Source organism: Ascidia mentula, chromosome 1, assembly GCF_947561715.1.
Source record: "Ascidia mentula chromosome 1, kaAscMent1.1, whole genome shotgun sequence".
Taxonomy (NCBI): Eukaryota; Metazoa; Chordata; class Ascidiacea; order Phlebobranchia; family Ascidiidae; genus Ascidia; species Ascidia mentula.
This window is the reverse complement of record NC_138566.1, coordinates 17,751,893-17,776,961: the sequence shown is the minus strand read 5'-3', so window position 1 is coordinate 17,776,961 and position 25,069 is coordinate 17,751,893. Positions and strand designations below refer to the sequence as shown.

Sequence of the window (25,069 nt, the reverse complement as noted above, 5' to 3'; positions counted from 1 at the left end):
CTGATAGATAAGTGCTCCTTCAACCTTAACATTGGCACCCATGCATAACCGATTGCCTTGCTATGGTACAACAATTCTATATTACGCAGAAATTCGAAAGACTTTTTCCTCCATAGAAACTTTCTTTCATGGAAATACTGAAAATAGGCCTAAAGAGAGTTCGTTTCAAACACACTGTCCTTTGTCGGTGCTGGTCTCTAAATGCTTGTAACTGCAGTAAAATATAAAGACTCGGACGAAGTTTTGACCACACGAAAGCGAAATGTATTTGTCAACAACGAAAAGATGGGGTTATGATAGTATAGCACATGCAAAAAAGTGGCTGACAAAAAAGTTTAGTTTCTGGATTATTGCGTACACCGTAGAACAATTCCGGACGTTTAATCGACCAACACAAAAATTTGCACTCCGTATAACATACGTGCACATCATTCGGTCCGCCTCCCACGCAGACATTAAACGTACACAAGCGGCTCCGGGCACAAGAGTTAAACTTAAGGGGAAACGGGGATCGTTTTCCGCGAAGTTGTATTCACGAGCCCGGAGTTACAAAGCAACAAGCTACGGCACTCTCCTGTCCGGTCTAAAAAAGCAGCAATTACTGATGCATAAGGGTTTCGACGACGAAAAATATATATATTGTGAATAAATAAAGATTCGCGCCGCAATAAAATGAACAAAAGGAGCCTATTTATTGCACAGAAAATGAACAATGAACAACCGATTTCGCTTTGGAGCCGTGTTGGAGCGGTGATACAAAAACTGGGGTCGGTTTTCGGCCGAGCGCCGGTGGAAAGGAACATAGAAATTTGAAACAAATCAGGAGAATTTGCAACGAAAGCTAGACGGCGCCGATTCCGGTTGTCATGGATACGCGTGTGCGTCGAACTGCTGTGAGGGGGTATGTACATGTGGGTGTTCGAATTCGAAGCGTTAAGAGTCGAGCGCGACGCATCGCGGAACTCAAAAGCAAAACGGCCACCGCGGGGGCCTATTTTGAGGTGGAACAAAAAAGCAATACAATGCCCGGTAAAGGCTGTAAAAAAGCGTTTAACAAAATTGGTACAAATTGCAAGCGTCCCGTAGGTTTACACGTACACATATGTTTTGTGATTGTTACTGTATAATAATGCGGCGGTGTTCGGGTTTTAACTGGGCAGGAGAGACTAAACTACTTACTACGAATTGCACTGGGCTTGGCGCGATGGCTTAAACGGCGTGTCGGTAGCGCTCTGTAAAAATGTTATGCATACGAAGACAGGGGCGATGTACGTACGGGTGGGGGTTTCTTGCACGATCTAAAGGGTGTTCGTAGAAAGGTGGTAGAAAATTGCGGCCCGTTCTTAATAGAAAATGTAGAAAACTATGCATATGGTGGACATATACAGCTGTACTACTGCTACTACTACGGTGTGCAAAGCGGTAGACAATACACGCAGGCATTTGATATATAGATGGGTTACGGCACACCAACGTGGACGACATTGCATAAGTCCAGGCCTACTACTACTTCTAACACTATACCGAAAGCGGAAGTAAGATCGATTTAAAGGGACGCCCCCTCGGCCGAAACGACGCCATTCACAAAATTTCAGGCAACGCCAAAATATTTTTTCACGTTTTGATTTTAAGTGGTCGAGGAAAAAGGTGCCCTTTCGGGGGTAAGAGTCGGCGATTTGTTAAATATGGGCTAAAAATGCTATGTATATGCCTTTAGAAAAGATACGGGTGTTAAATAAGGACACACGGTTGGGTAAAATTATTACTTGGACAAATAAAAAAGCCTCGACACGGTGAAAAAATTGAAAACGAACCAAGAAAACACACACACACACACACTTACACGCATACACAGGGCCAACGATAGAACTACACGGGACGCACACCAAAGATACAAAAATGATAAAAAACAAAAACTTTTCCTCTAAAGAAACCGTATAAAAATAATCGCTACGTTATAATAAACGATGAAAAGTAGTAAAAGTGTCTCTGTCGGTTACGCCCGCCTGATTCTTTCCTCGAAAAAAAAGCGTCCTCTCTGGAGTAGTGTTGACACAGTGACTTAAACTTGCGAGAGAAGTGTGGTGAAAAAAGCGAGAGAGGCCGAGGGAAGAAGGGAGATAGCTCGCGAGAGAGTGACGTCATTGCACGGGTTGGGGTCCGAGAATAAGCACAGGAGAAAACCACCGACTAGCGGGCGGGCGCTCCGTGGTATTTTTTCTTATTTTTTTCGCAAAAAAAAAAATTAAATGTATGTATGCAGTAGAAATTCCAGTCAAATAGAAAAAGCAATGGAACTGAATGCATTCGCACAGTTGGGAGACACAAAAGACTATGAACATAGCGGCGTATGTATATGTACACGGAAGGAAGCGGTTGCAGCAAATATCTGCAATGAGGTGACGTTTCTCCTTTGATCACGTGGCAAATTTAGACTTCACCACGAGAAGTCAATTTGGATGGAAGAAACCCATTGCGTTGCACAAACACTTTCGAACTGTCCGAAAATGTGACAAAATTTCAGCAAAATCACGTTTTTTCCACTTGAAAAAAAAGAGGGTCTTACAAAAGGATGACGTAAAAATGAAGAAAGTCAAAACGCGCGCTTTCCGTTACTTGAGGGTGGGAATTGGCAAGACGTTTCGTTTCATACAAGGGTGACTTCGAAAGGCAAAGCAGTCGGCCGACGGGTGGCACGCATGCGCAGTAGTGCGTGTTTGTTTTTTGGACAACGTTAATCCAATCAACTGAGAAAGGTCTTGGCCGCTTTACTCGTACTAAAAAACTAAAAAGCACACGGAACGGAAAAGCCTTGAAACCGAGGCAAAGCGTTTACAAAACTACTCGAAACTGTACTAAAAGCAAAATCGAAAAACACTCAAATAGAATTAAAAACGCACGTTTTCCGTCTCTGACGTCACTGGTCAAAGCGTGACGTCATCGACGTTGCGCATGCGCGCTTGCCCGACGTGAATGATTTTCGAATACGTAATGCACCAAGATTGGGGGTTGTAGAAAACGCGGCGTGGCGGTTATTGTTTCTATGGCAGAATGCTGGACGAAAATCAGTGAAAAAAGTTCCCGATCAGCGAATGAGCAAATCACGTGGCGAGATAATATGAATACGTCATCATCAGAGTAATGATTTTTATCAACAAACAGGGAATCAAGGTAAATCAACAAGGGGGGACGTCGTAGTATGGAACAAAATATTTGATCATTACGGAAGCGGCTAGGCCGACGGTGTTGCTGTTGGCGCCGTATAGTGGTGACCTTCTTACCATCGGAAGGTCATGGAACGCGAGGCTCTGTCGGCACCTTCCTTCACCAATGGCTTGTGGAACTCTTTTCCAGGTCGAGAATGAATGGTAGCCCAGCAGTTTTCGCAGTAGTACTAGAGAGGCGAAATGATATTTTACAACAAATCGCTTTGGGTGCAAATAAACCGTTCTTTGTGTTACATTCTGGGGGTTCATCATATTGTAAGGCAGTTGGAACAGTTTGCAATCATAGGAAATCGTTAAAATGAAAATTAACTATCATCAGCATGTTGCTTTAATTCATTTGTACTTTCTGTTAACGCTCTGTATTACAGCTGATCCTAGCCAGGTCACTTGTCATTCTAAATTATCGATCCGGCCGGATCAAGCTTTTCGAAACTATTATATTCAGTCACACGCGGCGAAACCCAATACAGACATATGAATATTTCAGTCGAATCCTTACCTGAAGGCAAGTGACGTTGGCACAGAAGAAGGGTGCAAATTTTCCGTTGCATCTTGCGCCCTGACATTCGTCGCAGTGCTGGTCGTCCAACACGTAGGGTTTGACTTCAACCTGCACACAAGACCGTTAAGAGAGCTACCAACGCTATAGAAAAATTGTATTTAATTCGTGCGGTTGCATGACGTTACTGTGGTACGCTTAGTTGCTTGGACATGTTATACGCGTAAAGTTTAAAACCGGTTTTGCAGCCAGAAGATTTTGTTTGCTGATAACAAAAGTCTCGTTAAACTGATGAGAGTATTGCATCATGGGAGGTACCAAGGCGAGCCCGAATCCGAATAGATTCACCGAATACCTAATTTTATATTCGTGCGACCCCGAATTTTCGTTCAAGTGGCACATTCCTAAGATATTGTTTTATGTGGTGTAGTTCGAATTCGGTTTCTGTTATGCAGTGAAATCAACACCTTGTTGTCCGCTACTTTCCATGCAAAATTTTGCCTCTAGGTGGCGACGTGTGTTCAATTCAAACAGCAATTGTTTAGGGCGACATCCTACCAATGCCAAAGTCAACATGTGGCATGCTTCACCCACGTTCTGCCTACTTAAAAAAATGCGTGCAGAAAATATCTTGACACCCGGAAGGAAGGAAAAGATCCGACAATTTGCTGAATCAGGCGTCAAATGGTTGCAGTTAGACGCAATGTGGGACCACGTTTATGAACATTAATGGCGAAAAGTACAGTGGGAGTTAGTCAGTGGGATTAAGGTTCAGCCCAGTGCGCATTGAAACACAAGGAAAACCTTCAGTCCTTACTTCGCCATATTGGTCCAGTTGGGGAGGAATTTTGGTGTTTCACAAAATCTTTTTGCAAAGGGAAAGAATTTGCATTGCACGCTACAAAATGACCCCATATGTTTTCGGTTTCATTAAAGCAAGCATGGAATAAACCCCATCATGCGTATATGGCAAAGCGTTCACAGTTTTTCTTGATATGTTGATCGTGCTTACCCTCTTGTCGATGTCCCCATGTTGCAACTGTACAAAGCGAGCACTGATAGCAGCAATGTAACTTTGCTGGTTTGAGAATGCGACTCGACCAGCTCCTTTCGGGTATTTCAGCTCCGGGTCGACGTCGATGCCAGCATAACAAACTCCACCATACAGGCGATCCATAATCATTGCAAGTTCGACTATAAAATGGAAAATCGATTAACAATTTTTACTAGGGCTGCTGCTGAGAATTTAGTTTTGTGGTCAGTTTCTGACATTAGTTAGCCAACACATAATGGATTTAAAGCAGGGTTCCCATCGAATATGGTAATACGGACGATATGGGACCCAGCTATTTATCAGTGAACACGTCCACTACCTAATAAAAAAAAAATATTTAACCCTCGATAATAACGCGACAACAATCATTCAAATCGCGCAAAAGTCACCAACGTTACACGCTTTAATCCTTCTGCCTACAGCGCTAAAACAACAGCTTGGAACTTAATTGAAGTATGGGCCTCGCCAAACAGTCCTGTTTTTACAACGGACACATAGAACTTACCGGCACGCAACGGTCTTGGCACACCACCGACGAAGATGGTCTTTCTTGGGTCGAGAGGCTGAGATCCATCCAACACGAAGTCGCTATCAGCGAGATTCCACGGTCTAATTTGCACCTGAGTATGAAAACTCGGTTTACGATGGTGAAATGAGGAACGTGGCGCCACGCTCTCTGCACGAAGCTGGTTCGTGATTCAGCAACGTGGATATGAGTAGTATGTTGCACCGCATTGTACATATGCAGTGTGCAAGAGATACATGGAATCCGCCTGTTCGAAAGGCGCCGCATGTTTGGCGTTTTGTGATAATTTGCTCCTATTATACGCTGCATATAACATGGTACATACATAAGGAAACGAACATGGGTACATGGGTATATTGGGAAGGGTATTATTGCACGATGATTTGTTCCCTAGCAAAATAGATCTTAATTATGAAGTATATGTTAAATTTGCCTAAGGCAATGACTTTTCTGAGCCATTTCAAAGTATATCTTTGTATACCCACTATAGTTAAGCGAAGTTTTTGCATTCGATGCAAAACAAAGTGCACATACAAAAGATAAATTTAAAACACCGATCACAATTTGCACTCAGCTGCATGCCGCTTCGCACTGTATCATGATACGCCAAAAGGAAGGAAACGTCATATCCGGTTCGACACTACGGCGAAAACGCATCGCGAGCTTCTTCGGTATTATACAAGGCTCATATGCCATGTATTCGTACCACAGTTAAAACAGATGCTGGATCGCCACGCATTGTAAACGCATTTGACCGTTTGCGGAAGGATAATTTCCTTTGAGGTCTTTGAGTATGAACAAACTAAAAGTATATTAGGCTTGGGTTTCGATCATTACTTGGCTTAAGTTTGCGGCCAACTGCACGTTTAAATGCCGCTAACCCTCATACATCCGCTTAAGCAGCATGTTCCACATAATTTGCCAGCGATACCATTAGCCACGCGAGTAAAAACAAAGATTTATGGACATGCCCCTGCCATGAGATATACGAACATAAGGAAGCTGTGGTTATATTAAAATGTTCTGTGACGCGGTTACATGTATTTATATTGGAGCGGAAGGTGCTGTAAACGTATGCCATAACATATGGTGGCAAGACTGTACTGTGTGCATGCTTAACAGCACATTATTTAACCCAATCTAATAACATTAAGTGGACAAGCTCGCATGGGTAAGAGGCAAGCACATGAGAAGGTGAAAGAGGTTACAGTGACGTTAGATGTCCGTATTTCAATTGGGTACGGCGCAGACAGTCATTATCAAACGGCCTTGTTATTTTCCATGGCAAATTACGGTCGGGTTTCGATCGCAAGCGACGCACCTGTTGCCATCAAATATTCATACCCGCCACCCAACGCACGGGAAGGAGCGAAAAAACTGGTGTGAATTTCAGTGCAAGGTACAAGACTCACGAGTCAAAAAACCGGTTCATATTGAAGCAAATCGCTGGAAAGCATCGATTTCGGTGACCGCATTTGTTTTATTTTATTGCAAACGTCGTATGGGTTAAAATAAAAAAAAATGAGCCAACCGGATTTCCCATTTCAAATCATTTCCGTTGCAATCACTGTGCTCTGTATATACCGTTTGTAAATCTTGGTTTATACATTTGTTAAGTCATTAATTTTACCTTGTTGAAAATAGCGTGGCATGGATGCAAAAGTTTTGGTAACCTTTTTATTAATCTTGATGGTTTTATTAATTTGTCCCACGGTTGGAAATACACCCTATTGTCGCTCAAGCATCCACAATAATTTTGTACTCTTATGACAACATTCGTGTTTCCACAAAGCATTAGAAAATATAACACCGTTATTTATTGAACTGTTGCCATCATTAAAATCAATATTTAGTTTTAGCTCTTCCTTAGGATTCGGCCCTCAAGATTGCAAGCACGTCACCTCCATTATGACGTAACTAGTCCCAAAATTAAAACCAATAAAACAAAAGGCGGTAATGGAAACCCACCGGCTTGTCGCGGATAGTCGGACTCGATACTCGCAGGTACAGTTTGTCCCCGTCCTTCATGCAGCAACCAATGAGATTCTGAACCGACATCTCCTCTTGAAACAACAGGAACGCATAGCCTGAAATAGAAAAACGGATGGTTGGTTTGCATCGTACTCATTGAGAGCCCGTAGCCCGTGTTATATCACATAGGTTCGACTGCTGGCGCCCCGATGGTACTTAAAACGGGCGGCCCAACTTCAGATGCTGTCCTATGGAGCACTTTTGTGTGGCTTTTACCCGTACGAACTGCTGGATGTTGAGTTAGAGATATTGTTGGTATTGCTTTTCCTGCTATACAAGTGGGAGCACAAACTGATCGTGTATGTTTTTTTGAAGTTTTGGTTGGTTTGTTTATGTAACGACGTTCTATGCACGCTAATAGTTGTTTCAAGCAAACTTCAAGGAGAAAAATATATGGTTTGAGATACCCCATGGTCTTGACTGCTTTGGGATGCGACAGCGCGAGCAAAAAAAAACCAAACACACCCTAATCCGAGGGAAGTTAAGCCACTGTTTTTGTCGATAGATCATGGCCAAATGTGTTTCAAAACCTTGTCGTTTAAAGTTGGATATTTCTACGTACAAATGAAACACAACTTACCTTTGGGTGGGAAATACGACTTGCTTTCCGCTTTATGCGGCCAATCTACCACAAGGGGTCCGAACCTTTGGAAGCTCGCTTTGATCTCTTCTGCAAACAAAACAACACCATATTTGGTCAAAATGCCATAGTGGTGAATATGGATAGGAGCGGATAGCAGCCACGCAGTATGAAACGAGGCTATGCAAATCCGCCAAAGATGGGTCACATGAAGGTCGAACGCCAAATGGCAAACACGTCGATAGTGTTACGCGCAGTAGCGAATTAGGGTTCGATTGCTTGCACAGCAAACTAACGGTCGTAAAATGAGTTGAACGGCACTACGTAAATGTAATAGTTAGCTTTAAACGGTGCCACAAAGTATAGCACGGTTGCTGGATTGCGACATCGTAAAAAACACTTTTCAATCACATGGTGCACACTGTGCTGTTCAAAAGCACGCAAACACCTAATATAAGTAACCCCGTTACACACAGGGGCGGAAGTTCGGTCACTTCTAAACTGTAGGGGGCGACAAACGCACTCATTTGAACGTAATTTACACGGCGCAAGTGTACGGAAACTAATCCTTACGAACCTTCGTCAATATCGGGTGGCAAGCCACCGACGAACACTTTGCGAGAATAGCGGTCCCGGGCAAAGTCTCCAAGCAACGGCGAGAGATGGGCGTTGAGGTTTGGAGCAATGTGACTCACATCCTCATACAGTATGTCGTTGTTCATGTCCATCCATTTGCCTGTAACGGAAAAGCGCATACAGTTAGGCGAGTTGCTCAACGCGTGTTTTAAAGAGTGCGGTTGCATATTCACATTAACTAACGTTCATCCCTAGAAGGCTACAAAACAATTGACACTAGCAGTCACACAATTTCCAGCAAGACGCATGCAAATATTGTGAACAAATAAAATATAATAACGTGAGGTCTAAGCTTCCAACAATGATATAAATTTTGTACGTTACGGAGGTCACAAGTGGTCGTGAAAACCTTATATTTTCGCTATTGAATACAAATTTCCAAGATGCAACAGCCAGATGTATTCAAAAAAGACTACGTGACATAGTTGCATGGTCTGCTACATAATTGGCGAGGGTAGCAATAGTAATAATGAGTGCACGTACTTTCGATCACCGAAACGCACATGACAAGAGCATGAATACAATCAATGGTCAACAAGCGTGAGCGAAACGATACCAAGAAGAAAATGGGAATATTTCGACAGAATGATGCAATTAGACGCCTTCATCAATGTACTTGGAGGGATTAACGCTCAAATTTTATCTCTCGACTCGTGAATTTACCCCCGGGCGAAACTATGGCATTTCCTACTCGTCGTCAGCCACGAGCTTTTATAACTTTAACATCGCGGCTTTATGTGACTGTCTACGGTGTGATTTTCCCGGAAAACTATAATTAGCATGTTGGATTAAAACACGTTTTTCTTTTCAGCGTAAACCAGTATTGGGTCCAGAGGCGTAATGAGCGTCACTGAACAAGAAATCAACAACTTCAATTCACCAAAACAAATAATCACTTTGTTATATTTGCAAAGCAAGACAGCCATGGACCAAACAAAGTGTTGAACGGGAATCCCAGACCATCATCAGATTTCAACAAGACAAATGGACTTTTGAAACAAAGGGAAAAAACAAGTCCTTGTCCGCGAATGAAACCGCAGGAGTGACAATGGAGGTAATGCAATAAAGCACCGCGGAAGTATGTTTAACACTAAAGGTTCATTAGAGTCCGCAAGATGGGTTGAATTCAATTTGACCTAATGGGGCTAAAAACGCACAGCCAGTATACAAACAGATGTTCACTGGGCTGTAAAGGCGCACAACAATAAAAAGAACGGAAGCATAGGAAGGGCCTACGCACTCGCCCTTATGTTATCCGTCGTTCAACGTGACAAGTGTCAGAAAACGGTCAGGTCCCGCCTCTTTGAGGTAACATGCATCTTCCCCTTGTGGTCATAAACAGCCGCATAATGCGTCTCAGCAATAGGGCGACACGAATTTCACGATTTTCAAGCACAGGTAAAGTACGAAGAGAGTTATTTTAAAGCGCGTGCGATGCGTTGGAGGCGAACCCGACACGAACATCGCACGAGCACTGATTGCTGCGATCACGCAATGTTTTCTTGTTGGCGAGCCCAGAGCGTGCTGGAAGTCCCTGCCCATCTGTGCGGTGCTGAAAAACCGCTAGGAATTCACACGGTTTTGCGAAAACGGGCGGTGTGTAAACAGTAAGCGCACGTTGCCTCTCCCCAGGGCTGTGGTCGAGTTTTGCTCAGTATTTCTTCGCATCGCGGTTTGAAACCGGCCAAAAAGCGAAAGTTGTTTAACTGCTAAGCACCAAAAAATAATGAAGCAGGTCAACACGGGCTTCGTATCAACATCGCATATGGGATATCAAATTATTAAGAGCCGGGAGTTCGGACTATCGCTTTTGTGCTCGCCATAACATTACGTTTATATTCACTTGCACAATTTATGTGCAGACCGCGAGTTCGGGACACCTTTAAAATGTAAAAATAAGGAGCAAAGGAAATTACTTAGGCGGAAGCGGTTGCGAAGGACAGTTAATTTGCATACAATCAATACACAAACACAATTAAGAGACTGGAGTTCTCCATAAAACGCCCTCGGCCGAAAAATTATACGACCACTCTACTCCATGCGATCTGTGACACACTGATCCGAACAGTAATACGGTTTGCAGCAATCAGACGTGAGAAAATGGACGCTGTGTGAGTCATCATGAATAAACTCGTCCACAATTCATTTCCTGCTTGTATTACAAAGCAGCCGGGTTTCAAAACGTACTTTTATCCTTCAAACCACTTACAACTTCAACCTCTGATGACATTCATTTAAAACATGGGAAGTATGGTGGCATTTGCACGTGCAGCACTAAACTTCAATTAAACATAGATAATATGAAGAATACAACACAGCGGGTTAACAGCCTGAAGGTTTCGTGAAGTCGTAAACCAACAAGAATAGAAATAAGAGGGTCGAATTCACAGCAAAGCGATTCGCGCTTCGTCGAGCTCGCGCTATTTGGTTTGGCAACACACGAAATACGGAGATCGCCTCCAAGCGCTATTTGCCAGATCTGCCCACGTAATCTTCGACTAGTCAGGCTTCCCAGCGCAGAACCCGATCGAACTGCTGCCATTTTTCGCTGCAAATCCGTTTTGTTGGTCGCCGTCCCGCAAGGGTTTGTGTTTTATTTTTTTCCAAAGTCGTGGAGGTGAGAGACTGAAAAGCAGTCTTGCGCCATCGGGATCGTAAAGGGAAATGTTGGCCGACCTTCTAATCGCAATAGCCAATCAAAAGCTGACACAAACGAACTCAAAATAACACCTCCTTCCAAAGCCTGCAGGTTAGATTGACCTTCAATGTAGTATTTCGTATGGGGCACTGTCATCGCGCCATATCGACAACAGCAAATGCACGGTGACGATAGCAAGTTGATCTTCGTGTAATTATCCAGGCGTCAGTGACGTGACCTAAATACCTAGGTTTACCACACTCACGTGACAAGTGGTAACGGAAAATTTCAAGAGCAGAGTAAGGAGAAGGAGCACTTATGCTAATGCTTGAATTAAGTGCGATACCTAGGAGATTTGAGGTAAGCTTTCTCCTAAAAAAGCTGTAAATACGCGACCGCCATAAACGGAACTGAAAGCTCAAATTGGAGATAGTTGTCCGTGCTGGTTACCATTCGACATAACATATAACTGATAGAGGGATGACTTGCTAATCTAAATCGAGGTCGCTCGGCTTTCAAGTATCCCGTTTACTGTGTGTTGGGGCTCAAAACAGAACAAAGACTTCACGGACAATTTGCCTTGAAGCTCGGGCGATTTCGGATTAGTTCGGGAAAATTTCGGAGGTCACTAGAGCGTGCATCGGGCAAGCATTTTAGACTGAAAATTGGACGAAACTCAGCGGTAGGAAACCCGGATAAAAGAACGCTAGTAACGGGCGACCGACCCCTTTACGATGTCGGCACTCAGCACCGGTTTTTGGCACTGCAGTAAGAGGTGATCTCTCTGGTTGGAACGGTTGATGTTACCAGGACTGCAACGGCGCTAAGTCAACAAGCAGGCGATTGGACAGTCACAAAACACACACGAGTTACTCCAATATGCGCCTTTTAACGCACCAGCGTCCGCCATCGGGCGAATGCTATATACGAAGCATTTCCTGCAATTTTTTACTGGCTGGCCCAACCTTCACGCCCATGCAGCTGCCGTTTCTCGTGTGAACTGCGATGCGGACGTGTTTGGTGGGCCTACATTCCCGTACCACGGTTACCGGGAAACTGACATTGCGGATCACACCACCTTCGTGTTGTATGTAGTCTTTCCCATTTTAACAGTCGAGTGGTTGTGGTGTTAGGGATGTACTTCAGGGTTCCGTTCTGTAGTTCCAACTGTTTGGACGCATGAAGTATTTTGCATGGGCATACCGCGCATTATCAGTGACGCCAAACTTCACCACAGCAATCAAACAGTATAAGATCATGTTTATGTGCTTAACATGATGGGTTGCACCACTATTTCCGCTTTCCGATTACGTCACGGGTTTGATAAGGAGGAAGGATGCCGAAACCACGTTGTAATTGATTGGAGCATGTTTTGACAGTCGCAGTTCGGTTACCCAGTAACCTCACAAAACTCCGCTTACACAAACGCAGTCATGCAGCACTAAATGTGCCACGTCACCGTGACGCTATCCCCACAGTGTTACGTTGCAAAATGCCGCGGTTCGCCTGGGTTTTCTGTCACCTTAGACGCTGAAAAGTGGTCGATGGCACACGAATTTTAGGGGTTACTTGGGTTTGTTTCGAAATCCGTGCTCTCAGTTCTTTTTGCATGCATGAAAAATATACGTCTTCGGGTTTCAGACCGCAGTTCGTGCGGAGCTGGGGCGTTAATTACACAAACGCGGTCGCGTAACGACTTCAGGTCTGAAATATAACCATTGTTACAACGTGGATGGGCATCAGCAGCGTTTAGTGCGGCACTACTGATTTAGCTTTGGATGACCGAACATTGTGGTGCTGGGCGAGAAGCATACGGAGGGACATGAACAAATCAAAACCTGTATCCACTCGGTCCATAGACCGGATAAAAGTGTTTTTTTAATTAGTTTCAGCAAAATTAATGTTTTGAAACAGAGAAACCAACGCTGATCCAAATCTTTCCGCTCACAGCTTGTAAGAAGGGTGAGAAAGGTCGACATAATTACCAAACTAAATATAGCAACGCGTACATAACAAATTAAAGTTGGAATATTCTCGAAGTGCTTGACCGTTGCTGACGAACTACACGTGCTTCCTGTGTTTTGGTGTGAACGGCGGAAAATCTTACGACACGTAATGAAATAATGCGTCGCCAACGGTCAATTTTCGCTGATTAACGAGGTATAATCCGAGAAGAGGCGGCGTTTTCAGTTGCGCCGCCGACAAGCGTTGGAACGTAACGAGCGATAGGTGGGAACTGCTAAAGGTCTGAGTCCGCAATTAGGGCCAGCACTTGGGCAAAAACAAGTCACGGGACCGATTGTTACGCCACAATCGGATAGCAGGCGACTGAGTGTTGTTTATTACCACGGCGTAAGGCACGAAACTGAACAAACAAGTTGATGGAGCGGCTTCGTGAATGGAGCTTCCTGCACGGCGCGGATGCAGAACATCACGGTTGACGGACGGTTCGTCGCTTTCGCGTAATGATTTAGGGGCGATCGTGATGGCAATTTCAAATTTCGAAATATGGATTTACGACAACTTTTGGGAATTTTGCTTTCAACCAATGAGCTTAATTGGCACAAACCAAAAAATTGCGCGAAGGGAAATAATTCCGACAAACTATAAAAGTTTGAAATTTTGTTTTGAGTTTACTGACATTTCCTTGCTGCGCGTCAAGATAAGCTGTTGCACACAAATTTACATCTAACAACCGAACGCGAATGAAAGTGATAGAAAACTGGTGGTCTCCAAAACAGGGCAAAAGGCTGCCACAGCAAACTCGGTTTCCACAGTGTTTATCATCTTAAAACACACAGAAATGCGGGCATATTTTGCGTGGTGTTTATAAGCGCAGTCTGAAGGGGACGCTTCAATTCCATATGTCGTCTTTTCCTAACGGGTGACGGTAGAGCGGAAGTGACGCACACCAAAGCCCCGCGGCGCCAGCGGAAACGCGTGAAATGCGTTTTTTTCAACAGAAATTAAAAAGTCCGCGTTTAAATCCACTTAACTCACAACGCAAAAATTGCACTGTGACGTAATAGCACAGGAAGCAGTTTTCGGGGCTTTGCATATATGCGTCCACTCGATTCCGATTACGAAGGTCACGTGACAAGCAAACTCGGGCTCCAGGTCGCCATGATGTAGCACTACGTGACGTCACAACACGCGATGATGATTGTTGGAAAATTTTTTGTGAGCCACTTTGTCTGAGTGAGCGAAACTGGAGCAAAACCCCCGATTTTGTTCGAGTCAGTCACGAGCAGGAATTGGGCGGCTATTCGATAAGCCAAATGGACTAATTGTCCTTTTGATCTGGAACCAAGCCATGTGCGCACCATTGGGCGACCGATCACTGTAAAATTTACAATCAATCGTTTGACAAGCTCAGTACAACTCAAGGCGCATGATTGGTGAGAAGTCAACAAAAAGTCAATCGCGCGCAAGAATAAAAAGTCGTTTCCAATGAATACAAATGACTGGGTGTACTTTTTGGAAAGGGTTAAATGAGTTTGTTGAGATGCAGTTTCAACAAACAATTAAATGCCGCTTTTTTGTGACATTACCGTAAAAAGCAAATAAAAAACTTAAAAAATGGGCTTGGACACTTCCAAGAGTAACAATATTTCGAGAACTTCGGGTGTTTTTCACTTGATATGTAACACAAGTTAAAACTGTGGTAATACCGGGCTGGATTCCAGGAGAACCTAGTGGGGTTTTACGCGGGGTACAATGACGCCTGTAAACTCGGACGGAAAACAATTTTCGCCCGCGGGCCTAAGAGGTCGTGGTTCTTCGTAAGCCGCAACCAATTTTTCGAGTCGTGAGTCATAGGTGAAGCTTTCCGAAGAAAAACGAGTATTCGCAGGTTTTTTTGCATAACGCGCAAGACCGGTTTCTGCCGATTCGCCACTCGAGGCTTTAGGTGATACGAGCTATACATCCTTCGCCATCCGAGAACGAAACAACGCGGTTGATGCCTTGTCGCTGATAGCCATTGCCCTACATAACCCTTGACTATCGAGAAAATAGCATTCAGGTTAAATGCACTATCGGCGAGCTGTCTATAAATAGTCTTTGTTTACTTGCAAACAGAAAGGTATGAGATGGTCGTTCATTTCCATTTCGCCGCAGAGCAAACTGTATAAAACCAATTCCGCCCATGGATATCGACCGCAAGGGAAACGTTAAACTTTAACGGAGCCACCGACCGGTTCAGGAGCGCGACAATCGAATCGATTCTGTAAATTCCTCGTCCTTTCGCAGAACCTGTTATCGTCAGCTGTGACGTCACAACTTGCGCATGCAACGGCCGCGCTAGAGCGTTGCTAAGTAACCCGACTGTGGTTTTAGGATGTGGCTCTCCTGCACAACAACAACTTTGCACCCGACAAGTCCGACAAGGTCGAGGGGGCAACGGAAGTAGCTCTATATACTGAGAAAGGCTTCATTCAACCAAGAAACACCGATGTACTATTGTTTATCATAGATTATTATAAACATTATTATAGATATATTAGAACCTATAGATATATATATATATATAATATGTAGGTAGCAAGCGAATGCCACAAACCACGCAGAACAAGAAGGTCAGCAGGCCTCCGCTATGTGTCAGAAGACTTTCTCAGGTTACCTCACATTCCATGTAAAGGTGTATTTTATATTGACCAAAATGACAAGTTGCAAGCCGCAAGGCGGGGATTTTGCGTCACTTCTCTGCACAGCTTCAACAACGCGCCATCTTTCGCACGCTAGACCTTCTGCCCAGAATGGCAAACAAACGTGACGTCACGAGGATAAGTTCAATTATGACGTCGTCTCATCGCGGTAATCAACACCTACGCGGTCGCACTTAAAGACGAAAGTGTGTAAACGGTGGGTAAAGCCAACAGACCAATATAGCGCTAATTGCAATACAACACTTCTAGGAAGTGTTGACGGCTGTTTTTTTGAGGAGCAACGTCACGACTTGCTTGCTTGGTCGCTCACGAACGCAGCCGCTGTCGGGCAACAGAAAAGAATGCAGTATGGGAATGTGTCGTGCGTTTTGCAAGGCCGCATGGGCTGCCGTCGACTGACCAGGATCCAATGGTTAAAACTTTATTGGTGCACGACATTATTTGCCCTTATAGGCTGATTTGTTAGTTGCGTCGCCAAACAACATCTTTAAAAACGTTCATTGTGGGTAGTTTGCCCGTCGCCTTTTAAATATGTCACTTTAAATGGGACCGTGCAGTGCAATATGTAGCTTAAGACATACACGTTATGCCAATTGAGAGTTCTAACCAACTAGCTAATTTACGCATCTTTGCCGAGAATGCCCATCACACCGTAATGGACTGAATAACCCTGTGTAATTGGAATCGATCGAGAAGGTCACTAAAATTCCCCGTGTAAACCATCTTCCGGACGTTTGCTGTTACGTCACCCTGAGACATTAATGACAGGGCAGAACGCCAGTGTTACCCGACAAGCGTTCATACTGGAAGCCACCACGACCTCTAGAACTGCATACGTGACGTAAAACGCGTGTGTTCGAACTGCCTTGCTTGATCTCGGTACGGGGTAAACAAAAATGAACACCGCTAGTTGTTTTAAACAAAACAGTGCGGCTAAACCAAACGTGAAAACGGCGTAACCCAACTGGTCCAATAAACATTCCCTTTGCATGGCTGACCTTTTATGTATGCATTGCAAAGTGTTAGCGACAGTAAAATGGACGACGTTTGTTACAATTCTGAATATTTTAAATTCTTTGCCAAACAGGCGCCCCGGGTACTTTCTTGGCGCTAAATTGCGACGTAGTTGCACCTTATTTCACTGCAACGAAAAAAATATGTTGTGGTTGACAATGTCGGCCGTATTCGCAGAGGGAGCTAAAATCGTGCGCGCCAGAAAACATACCCTAACGAACGGCGAGACACGACAGGCTCGACCTTTCGTAACGTACTGACGCAGCCTCACGTAATTCAGCTGCTTAGTTCGGGCAGGCGGGATCGATTCCCTCTTCTGCAGCGATGTCAGAACCCACAAAATTCCCAAAAGAAATCTCTGCCAAGCGTGTAAGATAGTGACGTCACAGGCGAGAGTCGGCCGATTAGCGGCGATCGAATGAGTGCAATTACCTTCGGCCTCAGAATTAGACCACGTAGGTCTTACGACTTGATAGGCCGAGCCACGTCGCGTCCTTGGGTGGCTAAAAGCCAATTGAGACCAAGCCCACTGCGCGTACGTGGAAATTACCTTAAGGCGTTCTCATTGTACGATTTCTATTGTGTTGATTACTGCTGATCAAGAACATTGTCGTGTTTGGATATTGAAACTTATAATCAGCAATTTTTTCCATAACGCTGTACCTGAGAATTAGTCGCAAAATGTGAGGTAAATCTCTGCAAGCAAGTAAGCCCAAAACGATTATTCAAATCCAAGTGTATCCTTTTAACATTGAAAAACATTTTTGATTGAATTAAAATCAACAAATTCAAACATAAACAAACAAAATTGTTCGGAAGATGTCATCTGTGGCCAGTTTAATTAATAGCTTCGTACTTTGGCCGGTTTAAAGAAAAGGTTGGAAAGCGAATTTTGCATATTTAAATACGCTCTTTGCAGCTCTATTGCATACTGGCTTTTTGCGGGAAAAAGCAGACGTTTATCATGGCACGTCCACAGCTATTTCTACACGTTTCCTGCTATCCTAGCTTATGGAGAACATGGACAACTGATTTAATGTTTGGATGTTTGTGCTTTCTAGTGCAGTGATGTCATACAAGACCAACAAAACTTATTTCAGCCCGATGACGTAGTGCATTTCAAAATCGCACAAGCAGACAAAAAGTCAAATCAACCCCGTGATCTTCTCATCATGAGACTGAAATACGAACAAGACGTCATAATGTGCTTGCTGACGGGAGCGTGCGTCGTGCATGACTGCGTTGGGCGAAGTGATTGAGAAAAGAAATGTTGTTTTGCCGGGCAAACGTAAAATTGGTAACGGCATGCGAAAATGTCGACACGTGGGACGGATTGAAACACCCAAACTGTACAAAACAAAAAGCAAATTACAGGCTTTCATGCAAAAGTTACCTCGACGGCGCGGCAACATCCCGACTGCTGGAAAAACAACAGGGAATTTTAGACAAATCCAGTTGTTGGCGGTGAAAAAAATCAGGGTCGTTTTAAGTTAAATTTGTCCCGAAAATGGTCACAAAAAACTATTAAACTAAAAACCGCCGCGAGACATCGGGCAGAGCGGAATGGATCAACCAAACGGATCGAAGAGAATTCACAAAATGCAGTGATGTCGGGCCGTCCCAAGGGCGAACCTTGATTGGCGTCGACCTAAAGTGACATTGATTTTTCAGACCGGAGCCAAAGTTGCCGATCTGGACTACAGAGGAGAGATGTGGTAACAGGGCAGCATATGCTGGTGGCCTTTTCTCAGTGAACTGGGTAACGCGGCGCCCATGGGAGTGCTTGGCTACACAGAAGGGTTGTTGTGCTATTTGTGGCGATTAATACATATGTACATTGCAGACGCAAGTAAATGTGCTTTTCATGAAATGACGTGCATACTATCACCTTTCGTTTAACGCGCATTGTGCACATCGATGGAGCATGCATTAACTTTACGCTGGAGCACAAACTCGAAACGTGACTGACGTTTTTGCCAATCCCTTTACATTGTGCCAAACTGCCAAGCCAGCGTTCGGTGCAGTGACATAACCGTTTAAAGCTTTATAAGTACACGACACCACGCCCGCATGAGGATGTTGCGCTAGTCGATGGCCCTCGTTGGAGAGGCATAAAGCGTCGTACTCGGCTCCCACAGTCGTCCCCGATTCCCGGTAACGACTTTTAAACCGGTGGATATACAAACAACCTATTCCAGCTGTTCAACGCCATCAGGCCACGGTCGCACGGCCTTGCCACAAGTGGCGTTTAACGAGGGCCTGCAGACGAGCTTCTACTGTTAAAGAGCCACGAGTGACTGTGCAGCCGCGCTATCTGTGTATTTTTGGCACAGCCGAGTACACGTTTTCGCCCTGCTGCTACTGCTGTTGGGAAGCCTGGCTTCTTTGGATATGTACATGTAATTTTATGCCACGAAAGAGCGCCGGGCGGTTGTACCAATGATTTCCTTACAGGGTGGTGACATACATTTCTTAATTGCTCATTAATGTCACTTTTGACCATCATTGTATATACCAAATACCATTATAGATCAGGCAAAACAAATGCAAAACATGCTTTATCCAGTTAAATCTTCCCTTATTTTGTTATTCCCATGGGCATCAAATCCAATTGTATTTTAAGTCACTGATGTGCATTTAAGCCTGGTTAATCAGTAACCATGACAAAAGAGGGACTGGCATATTACCACCGCCCTAAGTTTTTCATGACAACATTGCGTAACCTTGTTGAACAGTGTTGACAACCTATAGGGCATCCACAGTACTTTTCAGAATAAGAGTGACAAATACAATTGTCAAACAACTGCATACATTTATAGCCTTTTCTGAAATGATCTGGCCATGACTTTTTTCTCAATCTTAAATAAAATTAGTTACATACCAGTGTTCCTTGGCATGACATTGTGTGGCTCGCTGGAACGAATTATGTCACAGAGTTGTGATTCCAGTCCTGTCATTGACATCAGATCATTGACACCGTTTTCCTGCAAAAATATGGCGAAATTATAATACTCTTAAGTTAAGAACTAACTTGACAAAAAAATAAACAGCTTGGAGATGACACAAACATGAACAAATAATAGAAATTGTTAATGGGAATGATCTGGTCAAAACCTAGCCTACATTACAAAAGGGTAAAAAAATCCCTCTGTATGTAATGGATATCCGGGCAAATATTTGTGGCAAAAATGAACAAACAGGTTTTCTTATTTACAAGAAGGAATGTTGCTGCTGTTTGATCTTGAGTTAACCCTTTTTGTTGGGCAGCATAAAGCTGGTGTGCTTTGCAGGTACAAAGGGCAGAGTTACTGTTTGGCAAAACTAAATGCACCAAAGTCCACCAGTATGGGGACAATCTGTCTCCCACCAGGCAGCGGCTGGTAAAAAGAGCACAGATAAAGGAAGGATGTTATCTCATCACATGACTAATCAACACCGCTGCCCAGCCCTGCAAGTTCCTATATGTACAGGTGTCGGATATCGGCACTCATTCAAGGCATGTGCTTACAGGGTACATAACAACATCAACATGTGGTGTGTTCAATAGGTTTCCATTTGCCTGTTACAAAGCGTTGTTGAAACACAGGGTGATAGATTCCATAAATATATCTTCATCAGTAATGTTGAATGGAAAAAAGATAAAAAATCAATCACTGCATATGGGTAAGCAAACGGTGTGGGGGAGCTTGGCATTAAAATAAATGGCTGTTGGGAAATACTGACTACAGATTCAGCTAAATATGGAAGCAGCTCAATTTGGCACTTTATGCCTCAAGGCACAAAGTGTATTTAACAAATATGCAGCATGTTTATGGGTGCTAATCTCCATGATGGTAATCATGGCAAGAAGTTTGTATGTGAAGTGAGCAATACACAAGTATGTTCACACTACCCAAAACCTGCATGGATCAGAACATGATTATCACCAATGAATTTTTTTCATGGAAGCATAGTTGCAGCTCAAATTTGCGATTTTTTTTATATATTTTAGTAGTCAGATCACTCCCTAATGTCCAGATAGTGACAAATACAATATATTAACCGGCAGAATGGATTAGAAAAGTCTGACACACCTACAACATGTTTTAAACAAAAGTATCAACAAAACTAAGTGCAGTCACCAACACCAAAACACAATGATCAATAAATCGAAGAAGTCCATTAAAAGCCTTAGCTCAGGGCAAGGTGATGTCATCATGGAAAAATTAAATTAGGCAAATCAATACCACCTTGTAGCAACAGATGGTCAGTATGTGTCAGTTTAACAAATTAGGAGTCAACAACAGTTAGCGAGCAAGGATAAAAATGTTTGGCAAGATTTTTGGAAGAATATATTTTATAAGGTTTTTGCACATTCAATGTACTCGTGCAATTCTTAAGACTATTTTCAATGTATCTTTTCCATGCATTTACTGAGAACAAATTTTAAATACAATTATTTTGTTGGGAATTTTTGTTAATACCAAGCCTGCACAGCTTTTGTATTGAGTAGCTTAATGCCACATAACCTTGATACATGAGGGCTGGGACAGCTGTTTGGTTCCCCAGTGGCATCCCAATTTATCAGAATACCTGGTCTGTGAGCTGCGCCACATGATGCACGTAGAACAAACAAACAACAAAATATTACATTAGTTCTAATATTCATGATAATCTTGGTTAACAAGTAATGACGTTCAGCATTAACACTACTCGACCAAGCCAAACTCGAAACATCTTGTTTGCCCTTGTTTAACATGTGTTAAATGTTTACTGACAATGTCAAACAAGCTGTGAAGTAACCAAAGCATGAAATGCCAGTCAAATCAGAGCTAATAGAATGTCTTTGTATATTAGTTGATTCAGAGTGATAGATCATGGGAAACATTGTATGTACAAAATTGAACACCACAGTTACATGCAGGAACCAACATTAAACATTGATAACCACCCTCATGCACATTTTTTTATATTTAAATAAATACATGGGACTTGCATGTGAAGTGAAAACTGGCCCCAAACTTCCATTGTATTCCAAGAATTTCATTCCAGTTCTGTCTGTATCATGAATATTGAAAAATATAATCTTTTTGACTTACGTTAAGTGACATGAGGCCATTTTGTTGGGTTGAGTCCGTCATTTTAAAGAATGGGTTGTCATCCATGCCATTTAAGTACTGGTATTTAGCAGGAGTGGAGATGCTTCTGGATAGTCTGGGTGCATGAGGCACCTGAGCTCCAAGTGATGGTTTTCGCAAGTCAGCTAAACCATTGGGAACTCGATTGCTTGCACTGAAATAAAGAGACAAGCAGTTATATCAAGGAAGACCTTCTTTAAATGAACTGAAATGATTTGTTGAAGTGATGAATATAAAACCAACAAACACAAGTTTGTGTGGATCAAATTTGTCCATACTTTAAACTGTTAATATGAGGTATATATACTTTACGTTTATATATGAAGTTTACTTTACTTTCTGTAATACCTGCTTTGCTGAAGAGTATTTAACAAAGTTGCAGAACCTCTGTTTCCTTGCATTGGCCAACCATTTCCCAATGGTTGTTGTCCACTGCTCCATGATGAATAGGGAACAGGAAGCTTAGTACCAGGCAAATACCCATTCATTTTGGCCTGGTTTGCATTGCCATAGCTGCCAACAAGACCTAGGAAACAACAGACAACTAATATATTACAAGGTTAGACATGAAATAACATAATGTATTCCCATTTTTGAAATTTTTTTTTTTGAAAACAAAGCCTTCAAATTCAATTTGTTGATCAACACATTGAAAATTATTCCTCTATTTATTATTTTACCTGGCTGGTGTGATGTTGATCTATTAAGGCCTGTTGGTTGTTGAATCGTTGACTGAGACCTACGTAGAGCAAGTTGTTGTTGTATGGCTTGAATCTGAGCGGCTGTGTTTTGCTGGATCTGCTTCTGAATGGCAGTGTTGTACAGGCCTGGAGGTGGCTGGGTTAGACCCGGCATCTGATTGACCTGGTTTGGCCAAGATGAAAGTTGCTGCTGTTGTTGTTGCTGCTGCTGTAAAGCATGTAGCATCATGTCATCCATTGTAGAGGTGGGCATTGGCATTTCAGGATGAGGCAATGTTGGAGATGGTGTTGACCAAATCGCTGCAAGGTTTTGCGACAGCGTGACAGACTCAGCATCATCGCTGGAAGAAGCAAACACACTATTTCCACCAATGCCAGAGGACAGACCCAATGAAGTCATTCCCAAGTCATTGCACTTGGTACTTGCATCAGAAGTGATGGCCTCAAAGCTCAAAGAAGGAACACTTCTTTGACTGGAGGTAAAGCCTAAACCATCTTCAACTTTGTTGTGTTCAAGATTGTGAAGAAGATCTTGTGAAACATTTCCACCGTCTGATTTGGAATCGGCTACGACACCACTATCAGCTGGGCTGGGTGGTGAGTGCGACAATATGGGTTTTTCTGGAGTTGTTTGATCAAAAGTAGGTGAAATACTATCAGATGGTGAAAATCGCACTGGTGTGGGACTGGCTGTGGTACTTGAAGAATTCATGATAATCTGTTCATTGCTGCTGGTTTGGGTCAGACGCTGCTGTTGTTGTTGCAAAAACATCAATTGTGCTTTTATAGCTAGTTGCTGTTGTTCAACTGATGTGCTGCCATACAAAGAATTTCCCGTCTGTACATCATATGGGGTGAAGGCTGAAGCATTTGTTGTAGTGGCTGTAGTGAAGTCATTACCTATTGTTGCCATTACATCAAGTTCAAGAGGTGCACAATGCAGTAACTAAAGTTTTGTATTTCTGCAATGTCACTACTCCTTTATCTACAATATTAAACATGGTATTGAATAAAAATTATGTTAGAATAAAGAAGTTACAAAAATACATTTACAGACATCCCATGGCTATGTAGGCACTTACTGACTGGTATGATGACCAGTCTGATCACTGACATGACAAACATATGTGAAAATATACTCAAAACTTGCAAAAAGTTAATCTTTACATGTACATGTAACTCGCTCAACATCACAATAAACAAGCATGCAGATCGTCTTAGTCTTATTTTTACAGGCTCGTCTGCCTCAATGCAGCGTCACTTAAAGCTGAAACATTAACAACCACGCGACAGGGCAAACAATTACCAAATGACCTTGATACATCGCCCGGTGGCTTTTGACTTCTCTGTAGCTGAGCAGAAACAACCAAACCATCTCCGCGCGTGAAGAACGTTAGACATCGAGTGACACAGCTGGGCTGCTCATATGGCAAAACTTCCGCACTTGCCTTTTTTCTTTCCCACGATCGATTCACAGTGTTTATTTTTTTATACTTAAAAACACACGAGCTTCAAACATTAACAAAAATCATATGCCGTTGATTGCGTGACCATTGTATGCTTTGGTGTAACTGGACTGAGTTGCAAAATTTCTTTACCTGTATTACTGTTGCAATTGCTATGCCATATTTAGTCTTGTTGATATAACACACATCAAACACTTCAAACAGCTGCTCTTTCATTTATTCAACACCAACAGTTTACAAAATACCGATGACTGAATGAAAACGAAAGGGGCTATTTCTTACATTGTTTTTCATGTCTAAATTTTTGCTAATAATTTAGGCATGCATTTAATTAAGCCAAACAACGCAGAAGTGTTTCATGCTATCATGCTATTTCAAGACAGGGGAGGATAGACCCAATATGTTTAAAGATTGAGATTGTATACAAATCACAATATACCTCGTCTGATTTTAGGCTTAAGTGGGAAGGATAGCCCCAAAGGAAGTTAACCAATTTCACAGGCAGACTGCTGGCGTTAGGCAGGCAGTCTGGCGCTGCTTCATTTGCCACAACTAACCAACCAATAGCTTATACACAGAGAGCCAATTTCCTTCTTCGAAAATAGAAAACTTTTCTTATATGTTTGTACTCGGGAATAATCGTATTAGGATTGAGATAATCCGGGAAACGGCACATACTTTTTCGCGTGCTTCTCCAGCTTGCAAGAGTTTACAAGTTCGATCCCGCAGCAAATTCATTAGCCGTCGCAATATGGATTATCCGGGATATCGACATAAGCACGTCCGAACATAAACAGTTTTTCACAATTACACCGTGTGCAGTACCCTGGTCCCGCAAAGTCTTTATTAAACTGTTAGCTTTAATTATGACGGTTTTATTGTTTTCACTCCAAGACCAAAACATAGATAGTTA

The 25,069-nt window shown here is 42.9% G+C and overlaps 1 protein-coding gene across 2 annotated transcripts; it reads right to left on the bottom strand.

The window, feature by feature from the left end:
* Positions 1-247: 247 nt before the first annotated feature.
* On the bottom strand, positions 248-23,671 carry LOC145891648 (uncharacterized). 2 transcript variants are annotated; one of them, XM_082981944.1, is made up of 12 exons: positions 22,670-23,671; positions 22,338-22,515; positions 21,951-22,143; positions 19,754-19,856; positions 18,266-18,292; positions 8,495-8,653; positions 7,918-8,007; positions 7,275-7,393; positions 5,286-5,400; positions 4,739-4,920; positions 3,727-3,837; positions 248-3,394 (listed from the first exon to the last, which is right to left on the bottom strand). In XM_082981944.1, exons 1-12 carry the CDS (start codon positions 23,601-23,603, stop codon positions 3,278-3,280), a joined length of 2,328 nt encoding a protein of 775 aa, XP_082838070.1. In that variant the 5' UTR covers positions 23,604-23,671; the 3' UTR covers positions 248-3,277. The 2 variants fall into 2 exon arrangements, with proteins under 2 accessions (XP_082838070.1, XP_082838071.1); XM_082981945.1 differs by lacking the exon at positions 18,266-18,292.
* Between the last annotated feature and the right edge of the window lie 1,398 nt (positions 23,672-25,069).